A 16,850-nucleotide genomic window follows, 5' to 3' on the forward strand; every position below is an offset into this window, starting at 1 on the left:
GGATAAAAGGTTGTAAAAGTAAAACAACATATGAGACGTGGCTAAAGTCAACACTTCACAAAGACATGTTATAATATAACAATTACAAAAGAAAAGTAACCTATTTCAACTAAAGAGAGTATAAATACTGCGATCATTATTTTTCTGGCATAATTATGGTTTTGGTACGATATCTTCTATAAAAGGCATCTGTGTACCCACCTATCCCAGTTCTGTTAACTGACAACTACAAGCATCCTCTATTCTTATTCTTCTAGATAACTCTACTAAAAGTATTATTCATACAATATCTGCAAAGCATTGGTCCTGCAAATCTGTCAAGGTACCCTCCTTCCAATTTCCAAGACACAACTCCAATTCTGGAGTTACAGGTGAGAGGAACATCTGGTAGCCTCCTGGACTGTGGTGATTTCACATACAGTTTTATGTACTTTTTTAACGCAGACACTTGTATTGACCACATCTTTACCCTGTGGCCAATATGTGTCAACTCAAGCTACCAAAGTGAAATCAGTCGATACTGAGTATCTGTAAAATCTAAGTGTCCAAATTCTTGTTTCCAGTTTAGTTTTTTTAATTTAAAAGTAATGTATTAAATCTTTTTTTTTTTTAAAAAGATTGTCTAAACTTGTCTGGTACTTAAGATAAACTTAAATTTAAGAAAAATACAAAGAAAAAAAAAAAGAAACACACTATTACTGTTAGAAGAAAGCCAAATGATTATCTTTATTTACAGAATCACTCCTTTCACTATCTTTTCCAAACATCACTTCCTTTTCACTACTTCCCCTAGTCCTTTGGGCAAATCAGTGTTTAACATCAACCCTCCCACCCCAGATTCTTAAAAGTATTCACTGTCCACAAATGAGAAAGCCCCATAACCCAAGTATATTACCCTAGTGATCTTTCATGCTTTGAAAGACACCTGTGAAAATGCCAAAGCCCTAAATTAGAGCCTCCAAGGGCTCCTTTTCTTTCTTGACCCCATTTCTCTTTTTCTGGCCTTTAAAGCCAGACGACTTGCCACCCGATAGCCCTTTCCTCTTCAAGTCTAAATCCTTCCCCTAATTACCACCACCCACTCTTGTCAGCGATCTCGTCAGTCCCACCCCGGTTCCCTCTCTCCGGCCAGGTGGTAACATCGACCCTGGTCCGGCTCCTCTGACTCCGCGTCCCCAGTGCCAAATCTCAGAGCATCTCTTCCTCCAGTCCCATATTCCCGCGGTACCCCTTCGGTCTTTTTGCCTCACTACCCGGCTTTCCAAACCTTCAAGCCCCTGCCTCTTCAAGGCCACATCTCCCTCAGCCTCCCACTCCCTCTCGCTCTCCCCTCGACCTCTACTTACCCCTCTGTCTCGGGCCATCGTCACGCCCCTCAGGCCCTCGGCTCAACAACCTCCATTTCCCTCAGATTCCATGCTAAAGGGGACTCTCCACGCTCCCTCAACGGTCTCCCGGGGCCCCTCCGGATCCCTGTCCGTGGCAGCCCCCGGCTCCATCCCCGACTCTCCACTCACCCGTGGCTGCAGGCGCCTCCCAAACCCCCTCTTCCCCGCCTCAGCTCCTGCTCACCTCCGCGGTCCGAGTCGGGCTCCCCAGACCCGCCTCCGAGTCGGCGTCTGAGCAGCTGTCGGACCCCGGCGCCCTCCGAGCCTCGCCGGAGTGAGACGCCTCAAGCGGCGGGGGCGGAACCCCGGTAGGAGAGCCGAAGTGGACCCTGGGGCGGTGGCGGCTGCGTGCAGGCATTGCCACGGCCGGCCTCGATCTCACCTGCGCCGGCAGCCGCTCGAATCCGAACCGGAACTGCTTCGGGAGGCGGGGCCCTATCGGCGGGAGGCGGAGCCCTAGGGCGGGGGCGGGGCCAAAACCGGAAGGGTCGCGGGGCTCAAGATGGGCGCGAGGGGAGAACGGAGACTAGAAACCGCAGCAAGGAAACCCGAGAGCGCATGCGTCAGGCCCAAAGCCGAAGTGTGAGAAGTTGAGGGGCTAGTAGAGATGGGGCGGGGCCTATGGGAGTAACAAATAGTGTTTGGGGGCCAGAGGAGGTTATCCTAATTCTTTTGGAGGGAGCCAGCTCCTCTCCAATAGCCAACCTCCAATCATTGTTACCATTTATTGCCCCTTTATTCTCTGAGAGTCCCTATGCCAAATGCCATATAAATATCTCACTTAATCCTTGTGCCACCTCTACAGAGTATTACAACACAGAAGGGGCAAGAAACTTGCCTGAGGTTGGGCAGTTAATATGTGCCAAAGCCAGTATTCCTCCTCAAATCTGCCTGACTTCAGAACCTATGCTCTTCTCACTTTACTATACTACCCCACCCTGAGGGAAGCCCCCAGCCCAGGCCTAGCATTGGCGTAAACCAAGTCCAAAACCACCTGCGACCTGGGCTCCAGCCCCTTCCTGGCCTTGGTTTCCCAGGCGGTGCAAGGCAGACTTCAGTGGCTCTGATGGGGGTGGGGATAGGTTCTGGGGTGGACATGAGTGCAAACTGCTACCATTGAATGCCCTGGTGTGGCCTTTACCCTCAAGCCAGACTCAAAGCCAGGGGCAGCTGGGAGCCTCCCCACTGCAGCTCATGCCCTGGATCAAGCCTTCATGAAGTCATCTGAGAGCCGGCAAGACATCTCACTTCTTCATCCCATAACTAGCTCTCGCAGAAGGACGGATACAGACCTTTCTCTGTTTCTGTTGTGGAGACAAAAGCCCTTATAGGCAGAGGACTCTCCCATCCCCCCCCAAATATTTCTGATGACAGCCCTTTGGTTCTTCAGAAAGTCTAGGGGAACTTTCATCTCCCTTCTCCCCCCTTTGACATATGCGGCCCATTTTAGCCTTCTCTTTTGAGAAATCAGCCATTTTCATTACAGAACCACTGTTCAAACCTTCCCCCATAAACCCTGTGAGCACCCTTTAGATGAGGTCCTCCATGCCTCCTCGCCACTTTTCTCCGACTCTATAACTCAGGAAACCTCCCCTGAGCCCCATAATCCAGAAGCTCATCCAATAGCCATACAGTTCCCACTTAGTTTGTGACCCAGACCTGAAGAACTTTTCCTATCACGAATCCTTGGAGGCAACCACCTCCTCTGCACCTGGATCTCTACTTCAACTCAGTCCTCAGAACCAAATAGCCTCATACAGGAGTCTAAATCTATTAAACATCTATTATGTTTAGACGCAGAATATCCTTTGTTTCATTTAATCCTCACAATTCTCCTTACTTTAGAGGGGGAGAAACTGAGGCTGAGAGGTGACTTGCAGAGGTATGTCTGATTCCATGTTGTCATGGAATTTGGGGTTAGGGGGTGGCTTGGAGAGGAAAATGTCCTGTTCTCTCTAGAGGCCCCTGTGACTTGCTGAGTCACTTGCTGCTGTCTCACCTGTCCCTGCCAATCTCTAGGAAAGGAATGACACTGGAGAGGCAGAGAGGAGTGACCGCAGAGACAGAGGGGCAGGTGGGCTGGCCCATGGCGGAGGCCTCGCTCCCACAGCTGAGGGGAGATGCCGAAGCCACGCCTTGCCCCAGTGTCCTGGAACTGGAGGAGCTCCTGAGGGCAGGGAAGTTTTCTTCCAGCCGCGTGGACGAAGTTTGGCCCAACCTTTACATAGGAGATGCGTGAGTGGTAGCTGACTGAAGGGATAAGGGGGGTGGAGACAAGGAGAGACAGTTCTTGGGATCTTTACCAGAGATGGGGGTGGGGTGGGTACAAGGGCAATAGTTCTTCTCTGAGCTTCCCAGGCCAGGGACTTTCTCCAGGACCCCTCTGTACTGGGGACAGTGCAGTGAGCAGGTGCAGCCACCAGGGGGAGCAGAGACTTTGCCTGCCTGAAAGAAGGGAGCTCCCAGAGGTTCCCGGAGTCTTCTGGCACATCCAGAACAACTGGAGGGTCTGGGGGGCAAAGGACTGGGGAGTGGTGATTTGGGGTATGAGATGACGGGGACAGAGAGCTCGCCTTTCCGGTTCCAGCCTCCCTCCTCTGGACACAGTGGGTGAGGAAGGCTGACTGAAGGTGAATCAGGGGAGGTGTCACCTTTAAATATTTGCAGATTAGAAGCAGGTATGAGGTAGTGGCCAGGAGAGACCAGATGTGCATGGAAGGGCATGGGGCAAGAAGGGAGGTGCAGCTGGGTCCCAGGGCTGAAGCAATCCTTTTCCTTCCTGTCCTGGCCAAGGCAGGGGTGGATTGCCTCAGGAAGCAAAGAGAGGCTAAAGCTAAATCCCTTTACCACCAGCTCCCCTACCAGAAAGCTCCTATGGTGGGGCTGTGAGCTGCAGGCCCCATGGGTTCCTTCTGGCTCCTTTTGGACCCTAATGGATTCATCGCTCTGAAGCGGGGGTCCAGACAAAGCCTTCCTGGACCTCATTGCTCCCCTTCCTCCCCTCCCCAGGGCCACAGCAAATAACCGCTTTGAGCTATGGAAGCTGGGCATCACCCACGTGCTGAATGCTGCCCATGGGGGCCTCTACTGTCAGGGCAGCCCTGACTTCTACGGCAGCACTGTGAGCTACCTGGGGGTGCCAGCCCACGACCTCCCTGAGTTCGACATCAGTGCCTACTTCTCCTCTGCAGCTGACTTCATCCACCGTGCCCTCAGCACACCTGGGGGTAAGACTTGGGGTCTGAACCCATATCCCATCCTGCTCGGTCATGGGGGGATGTCCAGTTTCCCCTTAAACATTAGTGTCCTCACACCCCTAGTTTTTAAAGGGCCATCAGGTTTTTAAAACTCTCTGTTCAGTGTTCCAGCACTTTATCCAACAGCATTGCTTCACAGATAGGTAAACTGAGGCCTGGAATACAAGGTCATGCCACGAGTTAGGAGCAGCCCTGGGGCTAGAAGCCAGGTCTCCCAAACAACAAAACAGTTCTTTCTGCATCACTCAGCCTTGGGACATTGCCATCTAGTACCTAGATGTCTGGCTTCTGCCCCAAAGTACTTTCGCATGGAAAAAATCTTCTAATACCAGGAGTACAACAAAGGAGCCTGGGGAAGCTGCTTCGTGTTCATCCTGGGGGAGAGCCATGCCCCTTGCCACCTGACCCCGGGTGAGCCAGTGTCTCCTCTGGACTTCAGTTTCTCCTCTGTGTCGTGGCAAAGACAAGACTATGGCTCATAGCACTGTTCAATCCAAAGCACTCTGACATTCATTTTCCTTCGCCATTCATTCACCGACTATTATCTTCTCTGTGCCAGCCACGGAGCTAGATACTGGGAATCCACACTTAGGCAAGGCAGGGCCCCTGGTGGAAAGACAGTCAAATTGCAAAGTATTACGAGCGCTACTCAGATGCGTGGGCAAATGTGAAGAGCAAAGGGAGGTGGGGGGCGCTTCCCTCTACAACAGTATTCACCGGGCCACATGCAAAAAGGATGGGCTGCTCTGTGATTCACGTGATACCATGAGTGGCAGGAAGCCACGTCTCAGCCAAAACCCGACAAATGAGTAGCAGATGTTAGTCAGACCAAGAGAGGGGGAAAACTTTTACAGGTAGTTGAAGTAGCATGTGGTAAGGCTGGAGGCCAGGGACCAGGACAGCTTCAAGGAACTGAAAGTTACCCAGTGTTCCTAGAGCTGAGGGTCAGGGGGGGACAGCCTGAGGTGAGGCTGCAGGGTCAGCAGGGGCCAGCTCACAGAGGGTCCTGTGAGCCACGTTGGGGAGTGTGGACCCCATCCCAAGGGTAGGCATAATAGGTGTTGAGATGCCCATTTGACAGAGCAGGAAATGGAGACCCATACACGCTGAATGATTTACTCAGGGTCACAGAATATACCCAGGGGAACGTGGGTCCCCACCTCAGCCCCTGGGTGGGCCGGTGGGTGGGAAAGGGTCTTTCAGCAGGATGTCTTCCTCAGCCAAGGTCCTGGTGCACTGCGTGGTAGGGGTGAGCCGCTCTGCCACGCTGGTCCTGGCCTACCTCATGCTGCGCCAGCAGCTGTCCCTGCGCCAGGCAGTGATCACCGTGAGGCAGCGCCGATGGGTCTTCCCCAACCGAGGCTTCCTCCACCAGCTCTGCCGGCTGGACCAGCAGCTGCGGGGTGCAGGCCGGCGCTGAGGGGCCAGGTGAGGGTCGGGCAGGGCGTGAGGGGCCGAGGCTGGGTGCAGTTAGCAGTGAGAGGTCAGGTGACGGCTGGGCAGAGGGCAAGGGTACGATTGGAAGTAAGGGGTTGGGTGAGGGCTGGCAGGGGACATGGATGGGACCAGTTCAGAGGTTGGATAACAAGGCTGTGTGTGGCTGGAAGAGAGGGTTGAAGGCGGCCTGGCCCGTTCCCCAAGCTGCTGGGCTCCCCTCACCAATCCAAGGTCTCACCTGGGCCTGGCTGAGGCACCCCTCTCATAGGACCCTCTCCTCCAGCCCACCCAGATTCTTCAGACCCAGAGAAGATGGAAAGGCTAGGAAGGAAAAGGGTGGAAAGCGTAAAACGGAAGAGGTGAGGCCTTCCAACCTGGTCCTAATGCTGATCTGTCCTGCCTCCTTGGCTGAAAGCCTGTGGGGCTCACCTGAACCCCACCGCGGCAGCAGCACAGCCAGTCCTGCACCTGAGGGCTGTCTGGCCCTTCCCACGCCTCTGCACACCCTCCCCTCAGGCCTGGAACCCAGCTCCAGGGGAAGAGTGTCCTGCAGCTATTGCTCCAAGCTTAGTGAATTCTGTCAGCCCTGCGCATCCATTCCCACCACGGGGAAGGAGAACAGGTGCTCCTGCCACCAGCCATGACCTCCTCGCACAAGCCCTGCTTGACATAAAGTTCTCCTGTCGCCGTGCCGTTCAGTTCTCTGCCTTGGACCCAGCACCCCACTCTCTACCTTCACCCCACCCAGTGTGATCTCAGAGATCTACAGAAGGACTCTCCCTAACCTCCCTCCCTCTCTGGTCCTGGGGACCCCTTTAGGACATAAAGGTTTTTCTGAAGTCTGTCCATTTACCTTCTGCCTTCCTCTTGTTCCACCTTCAGTGCGTTTGGAGCAATAGCGCCCGGTCTTTAAGCTGCCTCAGGGGAACAGATCCCCAGTACCTCCTCTTCCCAAGCCACCTCCCTTCCGCCGGAGGCCCCAGCGTCCCCAGCTGCCCAGGAGAAGGAGTTGGGCTCCCCTAGCAGCAACAATGCTTCTCAGGCTCCCAGCCCACAAATGGTTGCCGAGGTGCTGCTGCAATTTCTTTGGTGTCAGCTCTGTGTTTTCCTCCAGCTCAACGGAGAGGCAGGGGTGCCTCTTCCTGGGGTCAGTGGCTGTGAGGGTACCAGATTGTGAAGGAGCTGCAGAATTCCCACTGCCCTTCCTCTCCCATCATGGCCAGGCTGGGACTGTCCCCAACAGCCCATCTTCCTCACACTCACATCCCCACCGAGGGCCATCTGATGGAACGTTAAGCCTCCAGAGCTGCTCTCCACGCCCCCCCATCCAGCCTCCAGCTCCTGCTACCCATACTGCTCCTTCCTTCATCTCTGCTCAACCCTGACTTTGGCTGTGCCCCACCGCCCACTGGCTCAGAAGGGCTGCCAGGTGGGAGTGGGGCATTAGCCTGGGCTCTCCTGGGAGTTAGAAGAGCAGCAGCTTCTCCTCCTGCCAAGAGCTCCCCTGGGGCATGGACTGAATCTCCCCCTGCCCCCACCCATAAGAGGTGTTTTTGCCTCCGAATGCACAGCCAGCCCAACCAAGGGCAGCATTTGAGCCCTATCGACCCCTTCCCACATGCTGTCAGGAGGATGAGCATCTTGGGGTTGGGGATTAGGGCAGGGCGGAGGGCGAGGTTTAGAGTCTGGGGGTGAGTGTGAAGGAAGAAAATGAGGGTTGTAGCTGGCGTTGGGATTAGGCCTGGGGTGAAGCTGGGCGGGAAACTGTGGTGGGGAGTTCTGCAGGTGTGGGAGCCAAGAGGCGGACAGGAATGGCATGTTCCCATCCTGCTCTCTTTCCTCTAAACAAGGTTTGGGAACCTGGGAGAAGAGCAAATCTCTGATCATGCCCAATCATCCCACTTCCTCGGCCTGGGGCCCTTAAATACTCTGACCTCAGACCTCAGCATCTCTCCCTTCAGGCAGCTAGCTTTGGGAGAGTCATCTGGACTACAGCTTTGCACAATTACCGGGAGTGCATCCAACAGCTGGAGCCCCAGGAGTTGTGCAGTGAGCAACCTGTGTGTGTACACAGCAGCCCTGGGGCTGGGGACTCTTGAGAGATGAGGGGGCTTTGGGGAGGTCATCTCTCTCCATGAGCCCTGGGCCCCAAACTTGCCTCCTCATCTCTCCCGGCACCCGTACCCACTTGACCTTACACAGAGGCTCAAGGCAGAAGTAGGGTTAGCTGGCAGCTCTTGTCCCTGCCCTGATAAGTCCCGGCCAGTCTGAACCGTGGTTTACCTGCCTGTAACATGGAGCTCATCTCTCCCCCAGAACTGGTCCTTACTCCCTGCCACAGGGCTCTGCCACTTTGCCACCCTGGCGCTGGCCCTGCTGGTGCTGCTGGAGGCTCTGGCCCAGGTGGGTACCCAGAAGATGGTAAGAGACCAGTGTGGGGTCCGCCCTAGAGCCTGCAACTCCATGTGCTTCCTCCTGCTACCTGCAACCCCTCTCAGCCACTGTCTCCAGTTCTCACAGGTGGGAAGGGGCTGCCCTCTCAGCCAGGAACCCCAAGTTCCCTCAGGAGTGGGGGGACACGGGAGAGGAGGATTCTAAGTGTTTATGATAGCCCCTGGCCACAGCCGCCTCCACCAGCTCTCCCCAGGGCTCAGGGAGCCCCAGTAGGGGCTGAGCCCTAGCTCCCTGGAGCTCGGGCTTCAGAGACCCAGTGGAGGCGTGGCTACGGGTCTGCATATGTCTGTGTGTGTGTCAGTCATCTGGGAGTATGAGTGGGGAAGGGTATTAAAGTATGGGTATATGAAGAGGGTCTCTGGAGAGCAGGGAGTGTTCTTAATAGGCCCAAATCCAAGGTCCCTCACTGAGCCGTTAGCCTTGGAAGGGACTTTAAAGACCATCTCACTGGCCTCAAGGAGCAGTGAGGCCTGTGCAGGAATGTCTTCTGGGGGAGGGAGGAGCTTGGCAGAGGGCAGAGTGGTTTGCGGACACACAGCTTCTGACTGCAGGCCAGGCCTGCTCCAAAGACCTGCTCTAAACTCCACTTATATCGCTGTCTGCCCACACTTCCCTCAGCCTGAGTCTTCTGGATCTTTTTATCCTGGGCCAGTCCTGTAATCCTCGGCTCCCAACTAAGGGCCCCTGGACCTGGGTTCTGATGTTGGCAGTGCTGCCAGTGTGCGCGTGATCTGGCTGTTCTCTTCCCTGTCCTCCTCCATGGAAGATCCTTCTAGCTTTAACTTTCTGCCCACGCTCCACATCACCCTTGAAGGCCAACCGACCTTTCAAAACGGCTTATTCAGTCTTCCTTCTTCCTGCCTCACAAGCAACATCCACATCCACACATACCACAGGCAGACCCCTGCCAGACTGTCTCTACTCCCAGCAGGGCCAGGTGCCTGGCTGGGCTTGGCACTGACCATGCCAGGGGACCAGTGGGTGAGTTGGGAGTGGCAGGGGGAGGCCAGAGGAGAGGAGCAGCACATCATGCTTTATAATTAAACTCCAATCAAAAAATAGAAACAGCATCAAGCGTGCAGAGACAGGCGGCTGGAAGCCGGGAGCAAAAAGTGCCCGTCAGAGAAGACCTCAGCCTGGGCCAGATACCCCCACAGGTGGGTGAGTGCCCCTATTTCAGGGGGGCTGCAGAGCATGCTGGGTAATGAGGGCCAGGACACCTGTGCCTGTGTGTGTGTGTGTGTGTGTGTGTGGTGGGGGGGTGGGTTAGATTTGGGGAGGGACTGGGTCAGAGATAGAGGCACAGACAAAGCAGAGTAGTGAGAATGACCTGGGCTTGAATCCTGGCTCCCACGCTTATTGGCTGTGTGACCTACGGCATACTGTTTAATCTTTCTGAGCCTCAGTTTCCTCATCTGTAAAACGGGGATGATAATATTATCTGCCTCATAAGGGTACTGTGCGGATTCAGTGAAAAAAAATGTAAGCATTTAGCTCTGATACATAGTACGTTCTTAGTTAGTGGTGAATATAATAATTATTGCCGGACAGAGAAAGACACATCAAGAAATACAAACAGATAGAGACCAAGCCTCATTGGCCCATGGGATATGGCTGAGGCTTGAAAGGGAAAGAGTAATAATGGTGATGATAATAAGAGTAAGATGCACCATTTATGGGGCATCTACCAGGAGGAAGACCCCGTGGGAGGTGCCTTGAACATTTCTTATCTCATGGAATTCTCACAGCAGCTCCACTGAGAAAACTAGCTCAGAGAAGACTACACAGAAACAAGCTCCAGGCTTGAGAACTCGGCTCAGGTCTGCCCTCCTCCAAGGCCTGCACACAGAGTGCAGAGCCCCAGGCAGCTCACCACAGGCCACCCGCCGGCCACCCTCCCCGAGGCTTCCTTCACCAGACTCCTCACTTGTCCTGCCCTGAGATGTCCAGCCCCAGCTGTCCTGTGGCCACAGTCCCTGTGGTCTACCTTGGGGGGAGGAGGAGGAGAAAGCAGGGAGAGTGAACAGGCGGGAAGACCAGGGGGAGCACGTCTGGAGCTTCAGGGAGGAGGTGGATGGCAGACAGAGGCCCCCTGCCCTGCGGAGGCCTGGGCCTTGGCCTGAGGCTACCGGCGTGCTGGGTGGTGTGTTGGAAGGCTGTGGAGGAGCACGAGCTCCTGTGAGAGGCGGGGAGACAGAGGCAACGGGGGAGAGCAACACAGAGGGGAGGAGAGGCACCGACAAAGGCAGAACACAGGTGTCTGAACTTGTAAACAGCAGCGACTCAGGGAAACCATTGCCCACAGAGGCAGCTGCTCAGCTTAGGGAGGAGACACAGGAAGGTCGCAGGAGGAGTACCAGAGAGGGAGCGGGGAGAAGAGGCAGGCCGGCCCTGACCCTGCTGGATGCTGGGCCCAGGCTTCACCCCGCGGTGGCTGAGGAGATGCGGGAGGAGGTGTCAGGCGGCATCTAGGTCTGGGGATGGCAGAAACCAGGGGGCTGCGGCAGCCACCAACTCCCCTTCTTTGGGTGTGCCCGGAGCTTGAAGGATGAGTCGCTGGGTGGGGGCTAGGCCTGACCTTGGCTGAAAAGGTGGGCTGGACCCTTGTGGGATAGAGCAGACAGGTAGGGGGCACATCCATGAGCGTCAGGTGTGAGGTCCAACGTGAGGCCTAGCAAGGGGTACCCCTAAGTCCGAGGAAAAAGCCCCCTTCTCCAGACCTGGGCCTAGGCCCCGAAGAGGCTGGGGTGTGAGCCAGTAGAAGAGGCTGAGCCAGTAAAGGGGTCAGCCCGCATCCCTGACCCCTCTACTGGCTCCTTCTCCTCTCAGGAGCCTCCAGGAGGAGCGGGGACAAGTTCTGTCTCAGCTGGAGCCTGGCGATCCGCGCCCAGGCACCGCTGGGCTGCAAGGCACCTATTGGCCACTGGGTGGCAGCCTTACCCCACACCAATCTCAGAGGCCTGCAGCGGCGCCTGCCAGGCTTCTCAAAGCCCCCTCGCACCCGACCTGGGGCTCCCGCAGGCCCAGCTGGTAGCTCCAGACCAGTGTGGCTGTGGGACTCTCCCCACCCCAACACGATACACTGCGCTGTACCCTGTAGTTTTTGCAAACCCAGCCACTCCTCTCTCATTCTCAGGTCAGACCCTCCAGAGATTCCTTCAAGGCAGGCAAGGCCAGTATCTTTAAGTTGAGAGAGAGAAACCGCGGCCCAGACAGGAGCAAAGACTTGCTCTTGACCTCGGAATTAGCTGTGGCCAGGCTCTCCACCCTCCCTCTGAAGTTCTCTTCCCACCAGTTCACGTAGCCTCCCATCTCCATGGGGAGGCCCAGGGCCAAGAGCCTTTAATCGCAAAGAGACACCAAGCAGAGAGGGGTCCGGGCGTTTGGAAGGTCTGCACTTCAGTCAGCAGTGGCCTAGGTCAGCTCTCAGGCCCCACCCCCACGGGCTCCAAGAGGAGGACCTGGAATTCTAGCTGCTTCATAGCATTTGTGTTCCGGGCGGAACCTGCCCCGGCCCCGTTCCGCTCACGTGCTGAGTCCTGTCCCTGCACCCACACCCCGACTCCCAGCCCCAGACCATGCCCTAGGTAGGTGGCAGGCAGCTCAGCCTGCCCAGAGAGGTCACAGTGGGGGATGAAAGGGAAAGCCGGGTCTTCACTTCCGCCCTGCCCTCCCACTGCTCGCTGGGTGAGCTTGGCCAAACCGGTGGCCTTCTGTGTTCCCATTTCTCTTCCTGGTCCTGGCACCGCCTACCAAAGAGCAAAGAAGTTCTTCCCAGTTTGTACCTTCCCTAGTTACTGGTTGAGGGGACCAGGGACAGTTAGCCAACAGAGGCACTCCTTCCAAGCCCAGCACCAGACCCAGGTTCTGGTGCCACTGACATCCCAGCTCTGCAGGGTCTCAGACCCCCTCATCCAGCTGACTCCTGACACAAGCCACCCCACCTGGGTGAGGCCCAACCTGCAGCGCTGGCCTGAGTCATGGGGGTAAGGAGGGAAGTCCCAGGGCCTACAGGCAGATATGGAACAGCTACACTAGGCTCCCCTGTAGAGACAGATGAGTTAGCGACCACTCTCTGGAGTCCCTGAAGGTGGTAACTCGAAGGCTTGGGGATGGAATTGAAGGAGCACGGAACTGGACTGAAACCCAGGCCTTGCTCCTTAACAGCCATTAAGACTTTGAGCATTACTTAAAAATGATTCTCTGTGACCTTCATGTTCCTGCTTCAGCTTCCTCCTATGTATGATAGGGACCTACCATGCGTGAGGCACCGGGCCCCTAAGAGGCATTAGCTCATTCAGTACGGAAGTGCTGACAAACGTCAGTTCATAGCCCAGGCCCCTCACTCCAGAGATGGGCTCTGACCTTCAAGCACCTGAAGATGGGAAGGGATGGGAGTCTGAGGACCAGCCCTGGAAGTAGTGGAGAAGGGGGCTTGAGATGAGCTGCCCAGTTGGCGGGGGTCTTCCTAGGTGCCCTCTGAGGGCCACAGCCATCCCACCCCTACCAAGTCCCAAGTAATGAGAGACTTAAGGGGTGGGGTCTGCACTGACTAGTTGTTAACAAACAGGGAACTCCAAGAGCCCCTTGAAAAAAGCTTCCAACATCAGGGGCCTCTGGAGAGGGCAGGAGAGAGGGCTTCCCAGCTCCACAGCGGTGACGAGGGGTTGATTCCCTTGTTCCCTGGGGAAAGGCCTCAGCCCCAGCTGAGCTGGTTAATAACCTCATGTGAAATAACTGAGGCCCTTCTGAAGCATCCCAGTGGCACCTGGGCACTGCACCATGCCTGGGCCTCCCTGTCAGCTGGACCCACCTGCGAGGAGCCTGCCCCTTGCCACCACAGTTTCCGCTCTGTTCCAGGATGGACTCGCTGCAGAAACAGGACCTCCGGAGGCCCAAGATCCACGGGGCAGTCCAGGTACCCCCCTACCAGCCACCCACGCTGGCCTCGCTGCAGCGCTTGCTGTGGGTCCGTCGGGCTGCCGTGCTGAGCCACATCAACGAAGTCTGGCCCAACCTCTTCCTGGGAGATGCGTAAGTACGATCCACAGTGGGTGTTGGGGGGAACAGAAGGGGAGCCTCTTCCAGAGCCGAGGGGCAGAGTTGGCACCCTCTTTGCCTCCAACCATCTCTTTCCACATGTTTATTTCCTTTTACATTATTATTACTTTGTGGAAATAGAACACACCTAAGAAAAGTGCACAGAGCATAAACGAACAGTTTCACCCCCCAGGTCAAGAAATAGGACATTAGTTGTGTCCCAGAAGCCCCCGCAGAACCCTTCTCATCATAACCCTTTTCCCTGTAGATAATCACTGAGTACTGAAACAATAATTTCCTTGCTTTTCTTTTTAGTTTCGCCATTTGTGTTAGTTTTGCCTATGTTTTAAAGTGGTAGGAATAGAATCATATTGTGTTTTTTGTGCCTGGCGTCATTTGCTCAAAACTGGGAGATTCGCCGACATTACGTGTAGCTATAGTTCATTCATTTTTGGTTGCTATATATTATTCGTTTGTATGAATACACCATAGTTTATTTATTCTGTTTGAGTTGTTTCCACTTTGGGGCTATTATAAACAGTGATTCTAGAAGCTAGTACATGTGCCCTGGGAACACACACACGTTTCTCTCTCTAGGATGTATATATAGAGTGGAACGTGAGTCATTTTCCCCAAAAGTTTTCTTAAAATTTAGAACATATGGATGAATATATGAGGATTTTATGTTTTCCTTAATATTTAGAAAATATAGATCAATATCCTATTAACAGTATGGCAAATATGTATCCCCCCTACACACACAGATAATCAGTAATAAAATCCTTGTTGACTTTTTAAAAATGCATACAAAAATGGTATCGCTTTATAATCCCATCTTGTAATCTGCTTCATATAGAAAACTTTTTAAATGGAATTGCACAACATACTTTTAAAACACTTTTAAACAATGTTCTGTTTTGCCATCCTCCATTTTTCTCAGTATAGCACCAACACCTTTCTTGGTTCACCAGCATCTATCTACCACATTTTAGTGGTTGTGTAGTATTTCATTTAGCTATACCATAGTCAATCTTCTCTTATAGGCTATTTAGTGATTTTTTTCCCCACTTTTTCTCTATCTTAAACATTATATCCAGTTTACATTTGTCTGTGAGCACATTTGGGATTCTTTAAGTTCCTAGAAGACCTGCTGGGGCAAAGTAAGTGTACATTTTTGAGGCTTCTGATGCCATGTGGCCGACCTGCCTTCCAGAAAAGTTGGGCTGAGTGAAAGGGAGTCTTGAACTCCTACTAGAGAAGCCCCTTCACCCGAGCCAGTTCACTGGTTCCAGTCTACCCTTGGAGGAGGATGGCAGAGGAGGCAAGGGGGCAAGTTCCAGCCTAGCCAGAGCTGACCCAGTGAGCTCTACCCCACCTCCCAACCCCCCCCGTGCCCCCCCTCCAGGTACGCAGCCCGGGACAAGAACAAGCTGACCCAGCTGGGCATCACCCACATCGTGAATGTCGCCGCAGGCAAGTTTCAGGTGGACACAGGTGCCAAGTTCTACCATGGCATGCCCTTGGAGTACTATGGCATCGAGGCTGATGACAACCCCTTCTTCGACCTCAGTGTCTACTTTCTGCCCGTTGCTCGATACATCCGAAGTGCCCTCAGCATTCCCCAAGGTCAGCTGCTGGGGAAGGCACTGGGGTGGAGGTGGGGTGCAGGCAGGATCTGGGGCTATCTACTTTTCCAGTAGCATGGATGGTGGGGTCCTTCAGCAACCCTCCCACCTCATGGGGCTCACTACTACCATTTAGTGAGCATCCCCTTCAGGGACACCCTGGAAACCAACAATCATAGATATAACTAAGGCCCAGTGTGGTCGTCAGGGTAACCATATCACTCGGTAAGAGGCCAGGTGTTGGGCAGAAGGTACAGGACCTAGCAAAGGCTCTTGAGCAGTTTTCTCTAAGATGAGGCCTCAGTGTAGAGCTGCAGGGGCTGGGGAGAGGGCAGAACTGAGAGGAAAGGGAGGGAGGTGGACACCCCCTGTAATCTGATGCAAACCCAGGGGACTCCAGGAGTACTGACCCCCCACCGTGCTAGAGTGGCAAGGGATGCCAGAGGAAGCACCTTGCACCAGGAGAAGGGAGTCCCAGGTGCTAACCTTAGCCCTGCTACTAACTTGCTTTGTGACCTTGAGTGAGTCCCTGTCCTCTCTGGGCCTCAGTTGGCCCATATGACAGTGAGGACAGTGTCAGTATTGCAGGATGCTGTGATAGGTGGGCAGAAGCATCCCTGATTCCCTAAGGGGCAGGCGGTGTGAGAACAGGTGGCTGATGCTAGGTTGGGTCTCCCCGCAGGCCGCGTGCTGGTACACTGTGCCATGGGGGTGAGCCGCTCTGCCACGGTTGTCCTGGCCTTCCTCATGATCTGCGAGAACATGACGCTGGTGGAGGCCATCCAGACGGTGCAGGCGCACCGGGATATCTGCCCCAACTCAGGCTTCCTCCGGCAGCTGCAGGTTCTGGACAACCGACTGGGGCGGGAGACGGGGCGGCTGTGACCTGGTGGGCAACCAGGAACCCTGACCCTCCAGCCAGCATGGCCCACCCAACCAGTCTGGCCCTGGGGACCTTGCTTCCAGTGACCTTGAGATGTAAACAGCAAGTGGGGGCTTAGCTGAGGCAGAGGCAGGGAGAGCTGGGTGGTGACCATTAGCAGGTGGATCTCCCTGACCCAATCCAAAGATTCTTTATGCAGAAAAGAGTTCAGTCTGTCTCTATAATAAAAGGTTCATCATAATAAAGACAGGAGACCTTCTGGTGGTTTGTGGGGCAGTGGTCACGAGGTTCCAGAAGGCTTGCCAGCCCATGATGGCAGCCTAGAGGTGGAGTCTGAGTCAGTTGTCTGAGTAAAGACCAAAGTTCAATGCATCCCCATCCTTTCCGTGCCCACCCTGCATCAAACACCGACTATCAAAACTCGCCGTGCACAAACAGCATCTCCTGAATCCGGTCAGTCTTTTCATTTTCGTTCTTCTTTCAAAAAGGACTGACTAAAGTCACAGAAACCTAATAGAAGCATTAAACAAGAGCACAGGGGTTGGGGAGGAGACATGCCAGAATTCCTGGTGAAGGACGGTTACATGATGGGGCAACATTTGGCTCTGAGTTTCTTACTGTTTGTACCCTAATAAAATAAAGCAATGTAAAAAGCCCATAGGTTCCTCACCTGTACGTGAGGTATTTATGAGGATTAGATGGGCTGGCGTTCCTTCTCCCTCTCCGGCTGTTTCCACGTAGCCCTGGCCTCCTCCGGCTGACCCTT

At 54.3% G+C, this 16,850-nt stretch overlaps 3 protein-coding genes across 9 annotated transcripts in view; 2 read left to right on the plus strand and 1 right to left on the minus strand.

Annotated features, from left to right (window-relative positions):
* SAMD8 (sterile alpha motif domain containing 8) overlaps nt 1-1,786 on the minus strand; it is a 38,335-nt gene extending 36,549 nt beyond the window's left edge. For both annotated transcript variants that reach the window (XM_059899335.1, XM_059899336.1), the window contains exon 1: nt 1,573-1,786. In XM_059899335.1, the coding sequence (XP_059755318.1) occupies nt 1,573-1,746 (174 nt within the window). In that variant the 5' untranslated portion in view covers nt 1,747-1,786. The remainder of the gene's footprint in view (nt 1-1,572) is intronic.
* Nucleotides 1,787-3,407: 1,621 nt separating this feature from the next.
* DUSP13A (dual specificity phosphatase 13A) lies at nt 3,408-5,849 on the plus strand. Its single transcript, XM_059899334.1, has 3 exons — nt 3,408-3,623; nt 4,398-4,615; nt 4,978-5,849. The coding sequence occupies exons 1-3, from the start codon at nt 3,415-3,417 to the stop codon at nt 5,058-5,060; spliced, it is 510 nt and encodes a 169-aa protein (XP_059755317.1). The 5' UTR covers nt 3,408-3,414; the 3' UTR covers nt 5,061-5,849.
* A 51-nt stretch (nt 5,850-5,900) lies between these two features.
* Nucleotides 5,901-16,329, plus strand: DUSP13B (dual specificity phosphatase 13B). Of its 6 annotated transcripts, none has more exons than XM_059899328.1 (6): nt 5,901-6,073; nt 8,399-8,602; nt 9,599-9,693; nt 13,397-13,570; nt 14,982-15,202; nt 15,884-16,329. In XM_059899328.1, the coding sequence occupies exons 1-6, from the start codon at nt 5,987-5,989 to the stop codon at nt 16,084-16,086; spliced, it is 984 nt and encodes a 327-aa protein (XP_059755311.1). In that variant the 5' UTR covers nt 5,901-5,986; the 3' UTR covers nt 16,087-16,329. The 6 variants fall into 6 exon arrangements, with proteins under 6 accessions (XP_059755311.1, XP_059755312.1, XP_059755313.1 ...); XM_059899329.1 differs by having other exon boundaries at nt 8,399-8,485; XM_059899330.1 differs by lacking the exon at nt 8,399-8,602.
* Nucleotides 16,330-16,850: the final 521 nt, after the last annotated feature.

Source organism: Balaenoptera ricei, chromosome 16 (assembly GCF_028023285.1).
Source record: "Balaenoptera ricei isolate mBalRic1 chromosome 16, mBalRic1.hap2, whole genome shotgun sequence".
Lineage (NCBI taxonomy): Eukaryota > Metazoa > Chordata > Mammalia > Artiodactyla > Balaenopteridae > Balaenoptera > Balaenoptera ricei.

Coding starts and splice junctions, on each gene's coding strand:
- DUSP13A (XM_059899334.1), top strand. CDS start 3,415: ATGACACTGGAGAGGCAGAGAGGAGTGACCGCAGAGACAGAGGGGCAG. Junction 3,624..4,397: donor AACCTTTACATAGGAGATGC/GTGAGTGGTAGC, acceptor TCCCCTCCCCAG/GGCCACAGCAAATAACCGCT. Junction 4,616..4,977: donor TGCCCTCAGCACACCTGGGG/GTAAGACTTGGG, acceptor TTCTAATACCAG/GAGTACAACAAAGGAGCCTG.
- DUSP13B (XM_059899328.1), top strand. CDS start 5,987: ATGGGTCTTCCCCAACCGAGGCTTCCTCCACCAGCTCTGCCGGCTGGA. Junction 8,603..9,598: donor ACTGTCTCCAGTTCTCACAG/GTGGGAAGGGGC, acceptor ATCAAAAAATAG/AAACAGCATCAAGCGTGCAG. Junction 13,571..14,981: donor AACCTCTTCCTGGGAGATGC/GTAAGTACGATC, acceptor CCCCCCCTCCAG/GTACGCAGCCCGGGACAAGA.